The sequence below is a fragment of the Zerene cesonia genome, chromosome 22 (assembly GCF_012273895.1).
Source record: "Zerene cesonia ecotype Mississippi chromosome 22, Zerene_cesonia_1.1, whole genome shotgun sequence".
Classification (NCBI taxonomy): domain Eukaryota; kingdom Metazoa; phylum Arthropoda; class Insecta; order Lepidoptera; family Pieridae; genus Zerene; species Zerene cesonia.
Genome location: NC_052123.1, coordinates 3,817,678 through 3,836,745, shown reverse-complemented (window position 1 = coordinate 3,836,745; position 19,068 = coordinate 3,817,678). Strand labels below are relative to the sequence as shown.

The 19,068-nt window shown below is 31.9% G+C and overlaps 3 protein-coding genes across 4 annotated transcripts in view; 2 read left to right on the top strand and 1 right to left on the bottom strand.

The window, feature by feature from the left end:
- Positions 1 to 136: 136 nt before the first annotated feature.
- Positions 137 to 6,938, top strand: LOC119836124 (seipin). Its single transcript, XM_038361380.1, has 8 exons — positions 137 to 744; positions 1,200 to 1,345; positions 2,000 to 2,084; positions 2,610 to 2,727; positions 3,563 to 3,701; positions 4,623 to 4,708; positions 5,003 to 5,081; positions 5,476 to 6,938. The coding sequence occupies exons 1-8, from the start codon at positions 476 to 478 to the stop codon at positions 5,553 to 5,555; spliced, it is 1,002 nt and encodes a 333-aa protein (XP_038217308.1). The 5' UTR covers positions 137 to 475; the 3' UTR covers positions 5,556 to 6,938.
- Positions 6,939 to 7,414: 476 nt separating this feature from the next.
- LOC119836046 lies at positions 7,415 to 12,748 on the bottom strand. Its single transcript, XM_038361257.1, has 9 exons — positions 12,557 to 12,748; positions 12,213 to 12,479; positions 11,893 to 12,062; positions 11,385 to 11,555; positions 10,849 to 11,031; positions 10,203 to 10,610; positions 9,829 to 10,056; positions 9,519 to 9,625; positions 7,415 to 9,269 (listed from the first exon to the last, which is right to left on the bottom strand). Exons 1-9 carry the CDS (start codon positions 12,627 to 12,629, stop codon positions 9,176 to 9,178), a joined length of 1,701 nt encoding a protein of 566 aa, XP_038217185.1. The 5' UTR covers positions 12,630 to 12,748; the 3' UTR covers positions 7,415 to 9,175.
- A 272-nt stretch (positions 12,749 to 13,020) lies between these two features.
- LOC119836010 (leucine-rich repeat-containing protein 2) overlaps positions 13,021 to 19,068 on the top strand; it is an 11,598-nt gene continuing 5,550 nt past the window's right edge. For both annotated transcript variants that reach the window (XM_038361175.1, XM_038361174.1), the window contains exons 1-3: positions 13,021 to 13,597; positions 13,906 to 14,068; positions 17,589 to 17,684. In XM_038361175.1, coding sequence (XP_038217103.1) covers positions 13,107 to 13,597; positions 13,906 to 14,068; positions 17,589 to 17,684 — 750 coding nt within the window. In that variant the 5' untranslated portion in view covers positions 13,021 to 13,106. The remainder of the gene's footprint in view (positions 13,598 to 13,905; positions 14,069 to 17,588; positions 17,685 to 19,068) is intronic.

Below are 19,068 nucleotides of genomic sequence, written 5' to 3'. Positions count from 1 at the left end.
TATATATATGCATCTTTAGATATATTTCTCAAAACCGATTAATTCCTTCATAATGCTTTCCCTTCTTAATTTCATTATAAAACTGATATCGAAACGCGATTATCTAATTTGACAGACATTATAATTAGCAACTGTAGTTGTCAAATAAAGACACCGGCTCCGAACGATTATGATTTGACATTTCACCTTTTATTTTGTAAATAAAAAAGAAAAATTGAATAATTTGGTGATAAACACTGCTACTCTATTGATTTTGTGTCCCAATTAATTATCTCTAAGATACTCGGCGACTACTGAGTACTGGCCATTCCTACATAGTATTGTTATCAGAATTCCTCGCCCTCGTTATGTTTTATCTTGTTAATAAATTATCGTTGAAATAATAATCAACGTTATCGTTCCGATAGATCCTAGTTCCGTTTCCTTGACCGTTTGTATCAAAGTCACATTATTTCTAACATAGAACGAAGGAAAAATGTCGCTTGTACGTTATTTAAACCCTTTTATGGTATTTAGAGAATTTATCAGTCGACCGGTCGAAAGTTTTGTCACGGACCAATATATTGGGTATAAGAGAAAAACCAATGATAGTATAACGAGTATAAAAGATCTATTGTACAGAGCTGGAATAGTTTTAGTGTTTTTTTCGGCTATATTGTGGATTTCAGTGTTTATGTACATTATATTTTATTATACATATATGCCAAACGTTACTCATGTGAGGCCTGTTCATTTGCAATTCAAGTAAGTAAAAGTTTTAATGGTTTATATAAAGATTTTGAAAGCTTGTGCAAAATGTTAGACGATCCATTCAACAGCTTAATGTACAAGTAACATTAACCAATTAATAGGTTGTCCTAGTCACTACTCTGAAAATATATTTCTATCAGCTTATAGCGAGTAACAATGAAAAGGAACTGGCCTTATCTATTTTTCTATAGAATGTATACTCATACTATGCTTGTAAATCAACCACTCAGTTTAATTTTGTCATTAAAATATAAATTAATGTATTTGGAAATCAATTAATCTTTTTTAATATACCTCTTAATACTTGACCTTATCCTATCCTTACACCTGTTGCCATACAAGCAGGCTATGCGTTCAAGAGTTCCTAACTCTACAAGTGTTCATGGGGGTAATGCTTACCATCAAGAAAATAGTGACTATTGCTCACTCTCAGATTAAACAAATTTCAGGTCATGTGAGGATCAAATGGGTTTATGTTCATTTCCATATGCCTATGTGCAACTAACTAAGGGCAGTTATGTGTTGATGTCGGGCCAGCCTTACAGGATCAAAATAGTGATGGATGTACCTGAATCGCCAAATAATAAGAACTTAGGTTTGTCTACCTTTATATTTTCAAGCGACTTCAAAAAATAAGGTTGCCAATTTTTTTTGGGTTTGTCACCTTCTCCACTTCCAACTAGGTGAACCAAATATTGATGATTCCTTTTTTTATTCGAAAGCTAGTGCCATCCGTGTGGTCGAGTTTAAACTTAGTCTAGTGCTAATAATTTGACATTTTTTTTTGTTAAAAATATCATTTTAATCTATACCAAATTCAAACAAGTTGATAAGAAGAAAGAGTAGATCTTCTAATATATAAAATTCTCATGTCACAGTTTTCGTTGCCATACTCCTCCGAAACGGCTTAATCGATTTTGATGACATTTTTTGTGCTTATCCGGTATCTATGAGAATCGGCCAACATCTATTTTTCATCCGCCTAAATAATAAGAGTAAGGCAGAACAGCGTTTGCAGGGTCAGCTAGTAATATATATTGTCTGTCATCACAAACTTTCATATTTATAACTTTAGTATATTAAGTAAATGCCATTAACCATGCTCTTTATAGACAGTACAAGTAATAAATATTAAATATAAAATTTGTATGCCAATTTTTTGGCGAATTGTGTGGAATGTATTATTATAATTTACTATATAAATGTTAGTATTTTCTTGTGTTTGTTTATATAAATTCTCTTTTCTCAGGTATGTTTATGGTATGTTTACAAATGCGTGGCAAAGGCGGGACTTTAATATCATCTTCTTGTAGATCAGCTATGCTTAGTTACAGGTACATATACAACCTTTTATTTCCTTTAATAATTAAAAAATTTAAGACCAAGGGTAAGGGTACATTAGGGCTAACTTGGACCTGTTGATTTAAAAAAAAAACACTAATCTATCCATATCTATGTCTATAAAAAATATTCGACCATGTGGCTGGATTCGCAATCCGCGGCGACGCCTTAATATCCTAGATTTATTCCATACTAGCTGCGCCCCGCGGTTTCACCCGCGTAAGTCCGTATCCCGAAGGAATATCTTGATAAAAAGTTGCCTATATGTTATTACAGTTGACCAGCTGTCTATGTACCAAATTTCATTGCAATCGGTTTAGTGCTTTTTGCGTGAAAGAGCAACAAACACACACACATCCTTACAAACTTTCGCATTTATAATATTAGTAGGATTTGCATACCATATGCAGTTTGATTCAACTTAAAACATAGACTTGTTTATATTATTTCTATTACGATAAATGACTACCCGGGCGAAGCCGGGGCGTGCAGCTAAGATTATTATATATTTTTAATAGATCACGGCTGCACTACTACATTCGTACGGCGGTGTACTCGCCTCTGTTCTTATCAGGAATAGAGGACGAGAGACAGGAACTGCAGGTGGAACTATTTAGTCATTTCGAAGACGATCCCGTAAGTAGATAAATATAATGTATCTTTTCTACTAAAAGTGTCACCGAAAATTCTAGAAAACCACTCCAGAGCACACTAACGAGACAAAAATTACAGCTTTTTCCGCTCAAATGACAAAAACAAAAAGAATCACGTCATCAAAAAGCAATAAAAAACGCAATCGATGTACTTACTTTTGCAGCAGATTTAATTGCGGTTTGCATACAAATTGGTTTGTATAACAGAAGGTTTTAATATAACTGAGGGTACTTTATCTCAATATACAGGGTGATCTAAGAACATTGCTAAAGTGTTGGAACGACTACACCTCAATGGTAACAAAAAAATTTATGTTTAATTTAATTTTTAGTTTTATAGCATTGAAATGCTTTATAATTGAGTAATTTTGAAAGAATAGAAAAAATTTGATCACGAGGCAGGATTCGAACCTGCGTTTCTTGCCTAACCGTAGCAACGCCTAGCCTCTCGGCCACCAGGTTCGAATCCTGCCTCGTGATCAAATTTTTTCTATTCTTTCAAAATTTCTCAATTTATGTTTAACCGATTACAATAGATTGAAAATCGATTGATATAAAAAATACTCTTATCACCGATAGGTTATATACGCTTCACATATGTATTCCTTAAAATTAGTTTACACACATTATTTGATAATTTGTTTTCATTCGTACCATATTTAGATAAGTTGGGTTATTTTATTTTCTCGACATTGCGGACAGTGTGATAATTAAACAACAATGTGTCTAATGGAAAGTTAAAAATTAAAAAAAAAATCAAATTAAATGTGTAGCGTTCTATTTTCAACCATACAATACCATATTCCACACACCACCAGAACACACCCGTGACAGACGCGTACGTGGAACTCCAATCCCGCTACGTGCAAGTACACACGTGCTCTCTGCACATAGAGGCGCACTTCTCGGGGCTCCGGTACGCGATGTACTACTGGCCGAAGACCTCCGCCCTCCTCGGTGAGAACGTTTAGTAAGGGGGCCTAATTAGTACGCTAACGTAATATAAGATGTACTAACACTGTTTGTTTCCATGATGCTTCTCTTGTGCGTTTCATTAACGTCTTATTATTTCCTCTCCGCCCTATTCTTTCCCATCTGTTTTTTCATATGATTCCTAATAGAAGTATATTCTGTTCACTCCCTTCCGTCCCTTCTCCTTTCGTCTTCAATTCTATTCTATCCGTAATATCATCTCATATACTTCTTTATACTCTCATATCTCTGTCACTCATATATCTTCTATCCTCTTCTAACCTTTGTCCGCTTATTGTATCCTGTTCTTTATCATCATCTTTATTTAACATGTCTACGCATAGAATCATATATTATATCAACGATTCAATAATCTTTTTATCCTCCACATTGGAGGATAGTATTCATAAAACATTCACCAGCATGTTTTTTTGCTTTCATTTATATCTATAACATAGTACATGTAAAAGAAAGACGTGCACTACGATTAAACGGATCGTAATGATTTTTGCTTCGTTAAATTTGTCTTAGTCTGAATTAGGACACCTGAAAATATACAAAGGAAAGTCTTATCGGGCAGGAGCGGGGCTTAACTATGTGTTATGTCAGAAATGTGTATCTTCATGATTTTGGACGATAGATATTCCAGTTTTATTTGTTTCTTTATAAATTACTAGTTGCGCCCCGGTTTCACCCGCGTAAGTCCGTATCTCGTAGGGATATCGGGAGAAAAAGTTGCCTATGTGTTATTCCAGTTGTCCAGCTGTCTACATACCAAATTTCATTGCAATCGGTTCAGTAGTTTTTGCGTAAAAGAGCAACAAACACATACACATCCTTACAAACTTTCGCATTTATAATATTAGTAGCGAAGAATTTTGTTACAATTTGATTGTTATATTTCAGGTATATCGACAAATCTGTTCTTTACGTCCCTGGTGTTCATTTTGAGCTGGTATCACCTACAAGATGGCTTGCCTGAGTTTATTAAGGTGAGTTCATTTAATAGTCTTTTATTATTTTAAGTGAGACGGTGACATTGTTTTTAATCTTGTGGTTATTTGTTTAATTCTTGCATTAATTTTGGGATGTCCTACACATTATATCTATTAATTAACTTTAGTAACTGTACATTAGTAATTTAAAAAATATATATTTAATTTGAATATTTTAACAATTTTGGATCATGATGGATGATCATTTGGATGGATGTATGTCATTTACCAAATAACCGTAAAAAGTAATTGTTTTATTTAAATTAAGTAAGTATCATATAATAATTGCAGAAAAACCTCAAGAAGGAAATCAAACGCGAACCGGACGATGAGAAGAAACCAATTGGAAAGATAAAGCTTGAAAGAGAAGGTTAGTCATGTTCTTATACAAACGTCTAAGTTTGTTTGTGAGTTTATATGGAACTGCTGAGCAGATAGAAAGTGAGCAGTTTTTTGCTTTCGTTATTATTTTCTTATTGAAAAAAAAAAATGTGCTGTAATAGTTGTAGAGATCTTGATTTTTATGGATATAACTAAGATAAAACCCGTAATAAAGTTGTGTCGTTAGTGCATCATAAAACACATATTAATTCTCTTAAATATAAAATAAAAAATAATTATTAACAAACTACTACCGCGGGTAAAAAATAGTTAATATTATAATTGATAGGAAAAACTGACAGCTATTAGACAATTCCACATCCAATAAAATATTAAACCACAACATGCATCTAACATTCAAAATTATTTAAATTATTTTTCAGATTCATTTCCCTTCATAGAAGAAGAGGCGTTGATAGAAGAATTCAGAAGCTTAGAGAAAAAGAAGGCGACACAAGACTGATTAAATATGCTTTTTAAGACAATTATTTTATTTGGGCTTAGTATCGGGGGTTATTTAAAAAGTGTCGGTTTGCACAAGCTAATCTCTGGAAGATTAGTTGGACCTCAGGAAGCGGTTGATAAACCAATTATTGGTTTATAGCTTTGAGTAGAAGTTAAGAGGCGAGCGAAACCGCGGGACCTGGTTAGTTTGTGTTTTATAAACGTATATAATACTGGAAAATAATTTGATAACTCGATTGTCCCACGAGTCATTCAAAAATTAATACTATCTCTTTTCATTATATTTTAAAGAAAGAGATAGTTGGATACAATTTTCAATATGGAATTAGTAAAGCATTTTTATTCTAATTTGATATTAATATAAATGTATATTATTATTCGAAATTTATGGAAATTAGACTGATAAATGAATTTATTTTTATATGTATGGAATTATTATGAGAATAGAAATATTATATTTCTTATTAAAGGTGGAGTTGAAAATGTTTGAGATAATGTATAGAAAAAAGCAATAAAGATGACGTTTTTTGCGCGGGAAATACGTTTCTTTTACATTTAAATGAATCTAATGTTGAATTTCGAATGGAAAATATATAAAATGTAATTTATAAGTTTTTAATTTGAAATTATTAAAATCCGCACTTTATATTCATATGTAATTGAATATTATGTTTAATATTTTAAAATAAGCAAGGTCTAACTGTTACCAATGCGATGTTGAAACTTATTTTAATAGATACATCAATAATTTAAACATTTATACAGGATTAAGAAGTTATTTGATGATAGAAGAATTGAAGTCCTTCCATTTATAGTCCACTCATAAATTATTCTTTAATCTTTTATTATTCATACTATAATTTTTCACCATTTCCCTAGTATTTTTTTGATATTTGCACTGTACCAAAGAATTTCAAATATCGTTCATTATTTGTTGCCATTGGTTGTTATAAAATGTAAATAAGTTTGAAGTTTAGCAAATTTTATTATTAATTAATTATATATTATTTCGGTTGTTGAGATATTTGTCGTTTTCGTATTGAAATAGTAAAAGTTACTTATCTGTTCATTATGTGCTCAAAATAGTTGCATTTATTTAAAAATTGTAATATTCACTTGAATTCAAATTTTAAGAAGTTTACTCGGTAGGATCGAAATATTAAAAAAATATAACATAGCATTTATCATGGTATCTCATTCGCACACATATTAATAGTTGATTGCTGTTCCGCTTACACTTGACGTACGTCCGCCATAATATCAGTTTTTGGCGGGAATATATGCGCGGTAGTATTATTGAGTAGTTTAAAATACTAGACAAATTATTATAATATATTCGAATTATTTATTTTATGTTAACTGTAGATAATTTTATAATTGTTTTAATTGGGAATAAATAATATATAATTTATTAAGTCTTTAATTTTTAAATTCATATAAAGAATGTAAATAGCTATAATATAATTGTAATAAGTAATAAAAAATTAAAGAAGCTTTAATTTAATCCACTTCGCTTCCCTTATTATCATACAATATACAAATTTGATACGATATTTCATTTAACGATCAAATCTATGATAACATGCAGCCATCATTTTCATTTTTTTTTTGTGTCAAATAAGCAGTAAGCACATGAATGAGTAATGTCTAATGTCATCTTTTGCGATAGGCATGCATATTTTGCGCCCCTTATGATTACCACTACCCCAGAACTAGCACAGTTTGAACTTCATCTTTTTTAAATCTTGAAAGTTTACCAGGCTCTTGGCAATGTCCTAAGATTCTCGTGTAGGTAACTGTTTACGTGAGAAGCGTCAGTGAAGAAAACGATTGAAACGAACAATATCTTTATTTGTTTAAAATTTCCTTTGCAACAATGAGATCAAATTCTTAGAATATACAAACTTTAGGAACAAATGTTTAAAATTTTATATGTACGTTCATCAAGATGTAATGTTTTATTGGATTATCCATAATTAATAGTTGCAATTGCAACAAAAATTTTGTTTATTTTTTTCTAACACTCGAAATCCTGTAACACATATATTTTGACAGTTAATATTAAATTCTATTAAATTTCAAATTAAGAGATTTGGGGCGTTTTAGTTTAATTCAATAATATTGCCAGTTTTAAATTTTCAATATACATTCATTCCTTTATCCGCATACAATTAATGAAAGATAATCTAGGTAATAAGACACTTTACACCCAATCCCAAGTTTTCATAATTGTGATTTAGTTTATAATTTAATTCAAAATTTCTTAACAATTAGTGTTCTTCTAGAACTAATGATTCTTAAAAAACCTGAAACTTCTAGATCTATTTAATTGATTTTTAAATCTATAATTTAAGATTCACACTAATACTTTTGTAAACAGTGAGTAATTTTCAAACGATAAAAATATCTTATAGTATCACAAATAAATATTTTTATTATCTTCAACTGAAAATATCATATTCTTTTCATATGTGAGATATTTTAAAGTATTAAAAGCGGCAATATTTGATAGTAAAATTTAACAAAGTTTTTTTTTATAATTATTTCAAAAACTAGATAGATTATTGCCGTTTTACCACCAATTTTAAAGATACGCCTTATCAATGAATAGTTATGGTTTTAATAAAACAATTATAATTAAAAGAGAGTAAATAACATAAATAAGAAGGATAGTAAGCACAGTAACGTTACATTTCTATGTTTCAAAAAGCCACTCCACGCTTAAAGTAGAGGAATTACCTTACACAGAATAAATAAAGTGCAGCGATTGGTGGTAAAAGCAAATTGAGTTTCATCCGAAAAGGTACGTAAAAACATATTGTAAAAGGCTAGTTCTATTTATGAATATTTTAAAACATTTTAATACTAAACATTTGCACACAATGAAAAATTACAATTCCGTATTTGCTGTATCTAAATGAAAAAAACTTAGTATCACAGTAAATTACACTGGTAATTTTATAAATATGTAAAGAAATATCAATATAATGAAATAACTAAATGCTTTTTTGTGTTTTTTCACGAAAGTCGATATAAATTGTGTAAGTATTCTAAAATAATATATTATACGTAGTAGGCAGTGAAATATAGATATAGAGAAGTAATTACTTTATAAAAATTCTAGATCACATTATTAAGCAAGTTAGTATGTAACATATCTTTAAAATATATATCTAGGTATATTTTTTTATCATTTTATTAAATGGTTACAGTAAAGACACTTTTTGGGTTGAAGAATGTTGCTATGACATACATGACCAAACAGCCAAAATTTATAGTTACAATCATTTTATTTATTTCTTTCTTTTCTGTGGATACCTACTAATTATATTAACAATTTCGTAGTAAAAAAAAAGAAAAAATGTAGCAAAATCGAAGAGTAATTTTTTCTACAAAAATCCTTTTAAACTAAAGATATGTTTTTTTTAAATGACTTCCAAAAACAAAAAGAAGGAGGTTTTATGTTCATTTGTATAATGTGTTTTTCGCAAGAATTTGCAAGATTGTTATTATAATTTTATAAGATTGTATAAGTCATTTATAGCAAACCCTCCAAGCGATATATCAATAAAATCTTTTTTATTGCCTTCTGTCATTCAAACATTCTTATTTTAAAATTTAAATGCTTATAGTACTAATAGTGTCAACGGGCGCTGGTGTCACGTTAGGTTGTTGCACGGTGGGGTCCAAAAGGGGGATGCTGTCTGTTGTCCTAAAAAGGAATAATCGCTTTAGAAATTTAATTTAAATGTTTTAGTATGTTTCGGTATTTAAATGTTTTAGTATGTTTCGGTGCATGGTATGGTATTTTTTAAATTGGCGGTTAACTTGAAATATATTTATTTTTATATATCGGGCCAGATACAAGCACATTTGGTGTTTTGTTTTAATTAAATTTAGAATTGGTTTTGAATAAACTAATCGATGTAAAAAGCATTGTAATTAAACAGTATTATTTTACCTGGATCGCACTATCGTAGGCTCTGTAGCTACTTCAACACACGGAGTGGGGGTTTTCTTCTGTACGATAGGCATTGTTGTGCATATTGTAGCCATCAGGTATATGTGCTGAAAAAATAAATATACTATCACATTGATTCACGTGAAACGAAAAAAAAAATTGAAACGAAAGATAAAGTTTTCAATCCTCCATAAAAATTATTATGTCTAAATGTGGCATCATTTACTGTTGCTCAATATATGTATTGATGATGCAATATATTTATTTTAGTTCATTGTCGTTAAAAAAATAAGCTTAATTTGATACTTACCATAGATAAAACAAGAATAAGATAAATTGTAGGCGTTGACCAATGAGCGGCGTTTTCAATAGCAACGACTCCCATTACCCAGTTGATGGCGAAAAATGGTTCAAGGATCAAACACAGGTTCAAATAGGCTTTCAGGTCGTTTCCTTCGATATTCCAGCCGTTTTTCCAGGACAATTTCTCCATTGATTTCCAAAGATTTATCAAATGCTTGTCCGAAATTCGTTTCATCTACAATAAAATTGCTTTTACATAATAGGTTTTTTTTTTCAATTATTGAAACATAAGGATTAAATGAGGGACTTTTCAAGATCTCCAAAAATAGTTATAACGAGTTGGATATAAGGAATATATAAATTGTATGAGAAGATTCTTACCTCTCTACCTTCCTCACTATTAGCATCGCTGTTCGAAGCTCCCATTGTGACAGTAATGTATGGATTGTCCTCGTCATTACTGTTAGAGTCCCTGTCCAAGGTGTCAGAACTGTCTGTATTTTTTCTACTCGGTAGTGGAGTACAATCGTTGTTTAAAGTTTCCGAACTGCCCGGGTTCTCGCTCTTTGACCAATTCGCCAAGTGCTGGTCCACTAACTCTTGAATCTTGGCTGTTATTATCTCATTCTGCTTCCGATTGACGCTTTGCAAGCCGACAATTATGATCGCCGTGTTGATTAAAATCAATATCATTGCGGGTATCATGAATCCCATCACCATGCCCTTTTCGATCGACATCCAACAGTAGTGTTTTATTTCGTATTGTTCCATAGACAATGCGTAGTTGAACTGTAAATTTTATTGGTTGAGAACCTATTTAATATCACGCGGAAAACATGTTTTAGAAACTGACCTACGCAATTATCACGAAGGTATAATCTTTATTAATTTTTACTACCTAAGTTTTATAAACAGATAATTAAAGTACTTTCAATAAATAATTTTCCTTTAATCCAAGAAACTCATACTACTTTGCTAAAACTGTTTTTATATTGTTGATTGGTTTTCGAATTCCTTCCAAACTCACCATAACAACAATAGCAGGGACACCATACGCCAGCAGATAGTTATACTTCAATGGCAACAATGTATCGCACGTGCAAAACTCAGCTACAGCCGTGCCTAACGCGACTATCCACATTGCGCAAGTTATGTGCGTGTAGTGTAGAAGTAACGCTATTCTTTCGCATTGGGAAGGAGATGATGTACCCTGCAAACAAAGTTTTGGTTAGAAGTTACAACTCACTCTTTATTATTCATACCTTTAATACATAACATTTCTTATTAAGTAATCCTTGTCCAAAAGAACGTGGTTATCATGGGAGAAAATCAATTATTATGTTTGATGTATTGATGCTGTTATTGGAAATAATGACGAATCATAATTCGATAATTTCAAATTGGAGGTATTCGTTATCTTACGGAAAATTTTAGATTTCGTAAAAAAAATCAACCCAACGTTTCATAGAGAAAGTGAATTGGCAATTACTTCTTTTGCTTGCCTTAAATATGTGACAATCGGGTAAATGTAGTATTTTTTTTAATAAACGATAAACTACATACCACCACTGCCTGGATATAAATAAGAGTGCATGCAGCCAAACAGCAACACAGGTTAATATTAATTGGGTATAGTTTGCTGCTCCGTCGAAACTCTGATGCACACTCACTCCACATTAACCACACGATGGAAGCTATTGGAAATAGTACCGCAAGACCACTTGTAACATAAATCTGGAAAAACACCATGCTTTATTATATTTTTCTAATATTACATAAAATAAATAACATTACAAGTTCCCATGTCTTTCTGTCTGTTCCTAATACATTGAAATAATGACGGATTTTCAAACGGTTCTCACCAAAAGAGATTTTGTTTGTTTATTTGTTTATGTTTATAGAGATCTATAGCGATGTGGAGATAGCTTCAGCTCTTCTCGAGAGTTATGTCAGAATAATCATATTTATGCTACTTTTAGTGTGAGACTCAGCTCATTGCCTGGAAAGCTAATAAAGTTTATAACTAGGTATGTAGTATATTAACCGTTTTAGTATACACATAATAATTTACCAGAACCATCCATTCGTCGCGAACGCCGTGGCAATTGTTGAATCCGTAAACATAAGTAACACTGTCTATAATGTTATGCTCTCTGAGATCCGAGTCTGCCAATGAATCATCAGGAAGGTCCACATCTGGCTCTATTATCTGCTTATTATCTGAGAGTTTACTCGGCGACCCTGCCGCAACAAAACTTTTTAATCAAACGCATTTTAGGGTTAAATACTCTTTTTTCCTTGTTCATTTCCGTTAGTTTTTTCATTTATTCGTTTACATACAAAAAACAAGAATTAGTAAAATTACATTATGTTCAGTACAAAAACAAATACCTTGGCCAGTTTTAGAAAACGCATCAGGATTGGGATAAAGCGGAGGATTGTCATCATATATCGAGGAAGTAAAATTTGAAACCACGACTCCGTATTCAGAATCGTAAGCGTTCACATCATAGTCGTTGCGATCGTCTGCTTTGATGTATGTGGGTTTGTGTGGTGCTACTGGTTGAAATGACCGGTAAGTACCCAACTTCTGGGGTTTGTAGAAAACATCATAACTTGATCGTCGAATATGATGAACCGTCCTGTTTTGCTGAAATGCTGCAAAAAATATAAAATTAAACACAAAAATACGACTATAAATAAATATCGTCCAACAAAATATTGTAATTTCTTACCAAGAACATTATTTGAAGATGCGTAATAAATACACAGCGAGAGAAGTGTTAACTTTGAAACGAAATTGCGCATTTTAATTATTATGTTTAAATTTCAGCTATCCACATTATATCTTTCTACACTTTCAACTTTTCGATGGTCACATCAAATTCTAATTAATTTGTTTATATTTAGCTCTGTTCGTTGTTATAATTTTATCCTGTTGAAGAAAATCAATACAAACTTATCGTTTCTTTACAGGTATTTTTACTTAGAATGTATGAGATATAAGTATTTTAGGTATGCTTGTGGATATTTTAATCAGATTAGTGTTCATAAATTGATCATGAATTATTGAAATAAAAAAAATAAAAATTGATTGGATTACCTAACATTTCCGTCATTTTTATTCAAAAAACTCAAACTTCTATTCAACAAACCTAGCATTAAAAAGCAAAGTGACATTTGGAACCATACTGATTTCGCTTAAACTGTCAAAGTCACCAAACAAATTCAAAACGCAATAGTCAATACAGTATCAATAGAAATGTGAACAAAAATAGACACAAAATGAGTGCAATACTAAAATTCATCCGTGAAAATCATATACTCGCAGTCATAGAACAGGCTATCGCCAAGAAGAAGTCCCGTTTGAGCCTAAACGCTTTTGAAATCACTGAAATACCGACCCTCTTGTACTCATGCTTGGAGCTCGAACATCTTTATTTACACCTTAACAACATAAGAACAGTACCTGTACAGATAACTGAACTGTTGAACCTTACAACATTGACTTTGGACTACAATAACATAACTTCATTGCCATCCGAGATCGGCAACTTGAAGAATCTCGTGAATTTGAATATAAGTTATAACCCGTTGAAAGTGCTAATACCAGAAATTGGTGAATTGGAGAACCTTGAAGCATTCTGGTGCAACAGAATCGGTTTGCGGGAGATACCGAAGGAGATCGGCAAGTTATCGAAGTTGGACACATTTGGTGCTAGAGGCAATGAGTTGAAGACAATACCCGAGGAGATGACAAGGTTAACGAAGTTAAGGTGGGTTATTTCTACTTATATGGACTTCCTTATTATACTACACTCAATAATGAATGTTTAATAATATTAAAAAAAAAATAAGAGTAAATTTGGATTGAATCCAAATTAAGACTTGAAGGTTCTTTTTTTGAAGTTTCTTGTAGTTTGTGCGTTTATTATTGTTTGTTGTATGACCTATGCTGTTTGTTTTTTTCCTATTTGCTGTTGAAGGTATGGTGGTTTTATAAATTCATGATATACAAAAATATTTTTCACACTGCATACTGTCATAATTTTTAAACTTTATTTATAAACCTTATACCATAAAGATGGCTGACACTGGAGAAGAATCAAATAGAAACACTACCAAACAGTTTGGACAACTTGGAGGCTATAGTGCACTGCAATTTGCGAAAGAACCGCCTGAAAGAGTTCCCGGCCTCATTTCTAAAATGTCCAGATATGATGTTCCTACAGCTGAATAATAATCAGGTATGTTTACATCAAGGGGCCAGTTTTGTGACTTGTTGATAGAGTCACTGAAAACTTAGTTAACTATGTTTTGACATATTTTTATCAACTATTTGACATTTCAACGGTAGTGTTAACAGAAGAACAGAAGTCGGGACATATTCAGAAAGAATGAAATTGGATTAAACCATTAAACCATATACATTTCTTTATATATAATACTAAACTAATTACTAATTAACTAAACTAATTACCAATATTTACTAATTTTTGATAGAAATTATTTTCATCCATCTAAAGCCGAAGAGTTTGATTGTTTGAATGTGCTAATGTTAGGTACACCCTAATTTAGTAAGTTCTCTCAATGTTGGATAGGTATGTAATCCCTGAGTGCTTTAAGCTAGGCTAGGCATGTACCAAATGTGAAGTCGGCAGACCGCTACTCATAAATAAAATGGAATTATATATTTATATATGACTACTTTTTTACCTTTGCATTTATCGCAAAGCATTTGTGCCTTAGCAAAGTAAAATATAATTTTACATACAGCACTTTATTTTCAATGTGGCTATTGCAGAATTGTGTATTAACAAATTGCTTTGAATGCAAATTTAATTGAAGCCCAGGAGCTAGGGCTCAGAAATAAGAATTTATTGCCTGTTTATTAACATTTTAATGGATAAAAGAAATGTTGTCTTTGGGATTGTGTTCTAATGTATCAATTTTCACTTTTCCACAAAGTATAAATGAGTTGTTTTTTCTGCTTTAAGGCAATAAAAAACATGGTTGCCAATAGCTCTATCTTATTGTTTCGATTTCAAATGTACATTGGTAGGGTAAAACATAAATTAAACTATATATATAGTCATATATTGTATTTAAGTTGGTTTCAGTATAACAAATAAAAATCTATTATCTTTACTAATATTATAAAGATGAAGAGTTTATTTGTTTGTTTGTTTAAATGCACTAATCTCAGGAACTCACAGAATCTACTGGTTCGATTTGAAAAATTCTTTCAGTGTCAGATAGCCTATTTATTGAGGAAGGCTATAGGCATGTACCACGGGCGAAGCTAGGGCGGACCGCTAGTTAGTAATAAAAGAAAAACAAGTTGTGGGCTTAAATTTGTTAAGAGTATCAGTAAAAAATATTGAAATAATTAGAACGAATTTCATACTAACTTACAATAAGCATATTTTATGGTCAAGGTTTAAGCAGTCAATGCCATTATAATTTTCAATTATGTTTTTTGTCATAACACCAATTGGACAAGGCCTTATGCCTAATCTCGTTTATAGCAATCTATATGAAGTAGATAAGTTATTGATAAATATTTATATTATAATGAAAATTAATTATACATAATGTAATTAATTGTTGTTTAATCTTATTAGTATTTCTTTGGTTGTTAAAACATACTTGGTTATTCGAGTAGGCTAGGTAACCTCCATCTTTTTCGACTCTAGCTAAATAGACGCACGTTGGTGATTTTCCTAAACATGCACTATTATACAGGTGTTTTTCTCAAAATTTTTCTTGTGACAATCAGGACATATAATTTAGGGATGTCATGAAATGACTAATACAATGTAGTGTTAGTATTAAATAATGTATTGGGCAAAATTTTGTACAGAGATAGTTTGAGACCAGGGTAAGGACATAGAATGGCTTTTATCCAGGAAATCTCACAGACCATGGACCAGGAATAACCCTAGGTCTTTAGCTTTGACTATGCGGACATAGGTGCAGGAGGAGAGCAAGTGTTATATTAAATAATTAGCTGTGCCCCGCGGTTTTACCCATGTAGTACCTGATGTTTTATAGCCTAAAGCCTCTTCAATAAATGGGCTTTCTAACACTGAAAGAAATTTTAAAATCGCACCAGTAGCTCCTGAGATTAGCGTGTTCAACCACACAAACATACTCTTCAGCTTTATAATATAGTATATATAATATAGTCCTACTAATATTATAAATGCGAAAGTATGTAAGGATGTGTGTGTGTTTGTTGCTCTTTCACGCAAAAACTACTGAACCGATTGCAATGAAATTTGGTACGTACATATAAGCAACTTTTTATTCCGATATTCCTACGGGATAAAAACTTACGCGGGTGAAACCGCGGGGCGCAGCTAGTATAGATATAAAGCTTATCTCACATCACAAGAAATATAAGCTAAATAATTAATTGTAAAAACTTATAAACAAATAATTAAATACTCGGAAAATTTAAAATTGTAACACTTAAACATATTATTATTACACATAATGATGTTTTCCTCAATTTAAAACTGCATAAAGCCTGTATGCATTAAGTCCTTAACATATTAAGAACATTTATGGTTTCAAGACCTAGAAAACGAGTAAGTTGCTTATGGCTTAAGTAATTTGCATTTAATTATTCCATACTAATATAATAAATGTAAAATAATACGTGGATTAGTGCTTGTTGCTACTGTTAGGTTAATTCCTAGTGGGAGTATATTATCTACTTTATATTAATACAATTATAAAATGTATCTCCTAGCTTTTTTCTATATTTAAACTTTTTCTTGATTTGTTTTTTAAACTATGATATAACATTATTTAGTTTGTAAATATTTATTAGTAAAATCATCGGTAATTCTATCAATAAATCATTACATTCTACCCATAAAGAGTTTTTAAGTATATTAAGGCGATTTTTATCATTTTATTTGTTATAGGTATGTAGGTGACCTATAACGGAATGTAAATTACTATTATTATGTTAAAATGTAATTATTTATTATTCTGTTTTGCCTATATGCTTGCAAAGTTCAAAATATATTTAAGGTATATACATTAAACACTAGCATTTTATTTTATTACATGTTTTATTACAAAATCTTACAGCAAATTATGCATGTAAATTTGCATGCTTAAATAATTGTGCTAAAACAATGACTAATTAATAGTTCTTGCATATAAGTCAAAGGTTTTTTTATAATAAAATTGAAAATTTCAAAAAAAATTTAAATCACAACCAAATAATGTTTATGCAGGTATATTCAAGTCTCAAAATCCATCTTACATGCTTTCATTAAATTGCGGGTTTAAACAATTTCTTTAAATATTTGAGTGTGAGAGACAAGCACGATATGGCCAGCTCACAACGGGGAAGGTACAATATCCCACAGAAAAGTAGTATCAGGCTACTCTGTTTCTTTAGATTAGAGGGGGAGCCGGTCTGACCTCGCACCGGGGAAGTACACACCCCCACAGAAAACCGCCGTGCAATATTAGCATGCTATTGTGTTTCGTACGGTGAGTGGGGGAGCCGGGGGCCTGTTTCATTTTCCTCATCCTTCCCGGTCCATTCTTTCTTTCTAGTCATCAATTCTATCCTTAGCCCCTACCCCTTAAAAGAGGGCAGCGCATTCGCAGAGGCCTCCGCGAATGATCATGGGCGTTAGTGATCGCTTACCATCAGAGGACCCACCAGCTCAGTTGCCTACTTTGACATAAAAAGAATGTTATACAATATTCATATTGTTTGAATATATTCTTTGTTTCCAGATATCAAGCCTCCCGGAGAATTTTGACACAAGTGCTATGACTGTGTTGGAAATGATCGATCTTCGGGATAATCCAATCTGTGAACTGAATCATCCAGTAAGTTGAGCTTTACTGTCAGTACCATAGAGCACATTATAGTACATATGTACGATAAAGTTTTGACTATCTTTTTTCTAAGGATAAATATCATGGCAATGCACTAGCTTCCTTTGCGGATATTATTAAATTAATGTACTTATTGTATCGATAGGCTTGATAAGAGTACAAAGTTTGAATGAAATTTGTCAGTTTAGAATGGGTCAAAATCGAGTCTAAAGGAATCGATTACATACGAACGTATAGGTGAAGCTGATAAAAAAGTGATAATAAAAAAAAAGGTTTTAGCGTGTTTTTACAGACATTAATTACTACGGAATTTCTTGCCGGCTCTTCCTGCCGGTGGTAACTGTTAAAACTGTGTTATTTAACAATTTCACTGCTGATCCAGAAACTTTTTTCATCCGCCGATGCGGCTATGACACGCTCAGCGTGTCTCCCGCACCGGCGGCAATCTTGCCGTACCGCTTTTGTCGCTGGTGCGGGAGCCCACGCTGCGCGTGTGCATAGAGTCAAGCCAGCTGTGCGGGCGGACACACCGTGTGTGTTCTAAATATATATATTTTTTTTAATTGTTCTATTTCTGATATCGCGATTTATTTTTAAAGAAATTACAGTAGTCTTTATTTTTCTGCACACATATTTGTATTTTATTCAAAATACTTTATATATTATAATGAACAATGAGCTGAAAAGGTACTAATAACGACCTCTCCTTAAATTTTTTAGAGTATTATACATTTAGAAATTAAGAACTTTTTAACGGATTTCAAACGCGATTTATTCATTATATTATTAACCCGACGTTTCGAACACTTTACGTCGGGTTAATAATATAATGAATGATTCGCGTTAAAAAGTTTGAATTTCTAAATGTATAATACTCGTGTAAAATCAAACACAAGAAAATACTAGAATTTGATTTGTTTACACTCGTACATAAAGATATTCTTTCTTATGGAATATAGATTAGCAATAAAAGTTTCATGCAGAACGCGCTTCAGATATTAGCTTCGGAGTGTTAATATAACAGCGTATGAATTTATCGTCAACCAATGATATTAGAGAGGTTATTTTGTATATAAAACGTTGTCCAACGTAAATATAACTTGGAAAATAAAACACGCACAGCGTGTTTTACGCACCACGAGACGCGATTTCTCGCGAGTGCGGCTTCACACGCTAGGCGTGCGAAGACGCATACTCGGTTCGAAGCATTTTTACACAACAGGTGTGTTTCAGCAGTGAACGTGTTAAAAGTGCTTATATAAGAAGTGTAATTGAATAAATAAATTGAGTGCGAGTTCTGTGCGTCCGCCGCAGGAGCACCCGCTGATCCGGTACGTGGACGAGCCGGCGCCGACGGACGCGTCGCCGTCGAGCA

Coding starts and splice junctions, on each gene's coding strand:
- LOC119836124 (XM_038361380.1), top strand. CDS start 476: ATGTCGCTTGTACGTTATTTAAACCCTTTTATGGTATTTAGAGAATTT. Junction 745..1,199: donor CCTGTTCATTTGCAATTCAA/GTAAGTAAAAGT, acceptor AACAAATTTCAG/GTCATGTGAGGATCAAATGG. Junction 4,709..5,002: donor GCTTGCCTGAGTTTATTAAG/GTGAGTTCATTT, acceptor TAATAATTGCAG/AAAAACCTCAAGAAGGAAAT.
- LOC119836046 (XM_038361257.1), bottom strand. CDS start 12,629: ATGCGCAATTTCGTTTCAAAGTTAACACTTCTCTCGCTGTGTATTTAT. Junction 12,063..12,212: donor GTTTTCTAAAACTGGCCAAG/GTATTTGTTTTT, acceptor TTGTTGCGGCAG/GGTCGCCGAGTAAACTCTCA. Junction 11,032..11,384: donor TTTATATCCAGGCAGTGGTG/GTATGTAGTTTA, acceptor CTTTGTTTGCAG/GGTACATCATCTCCTTCCCA.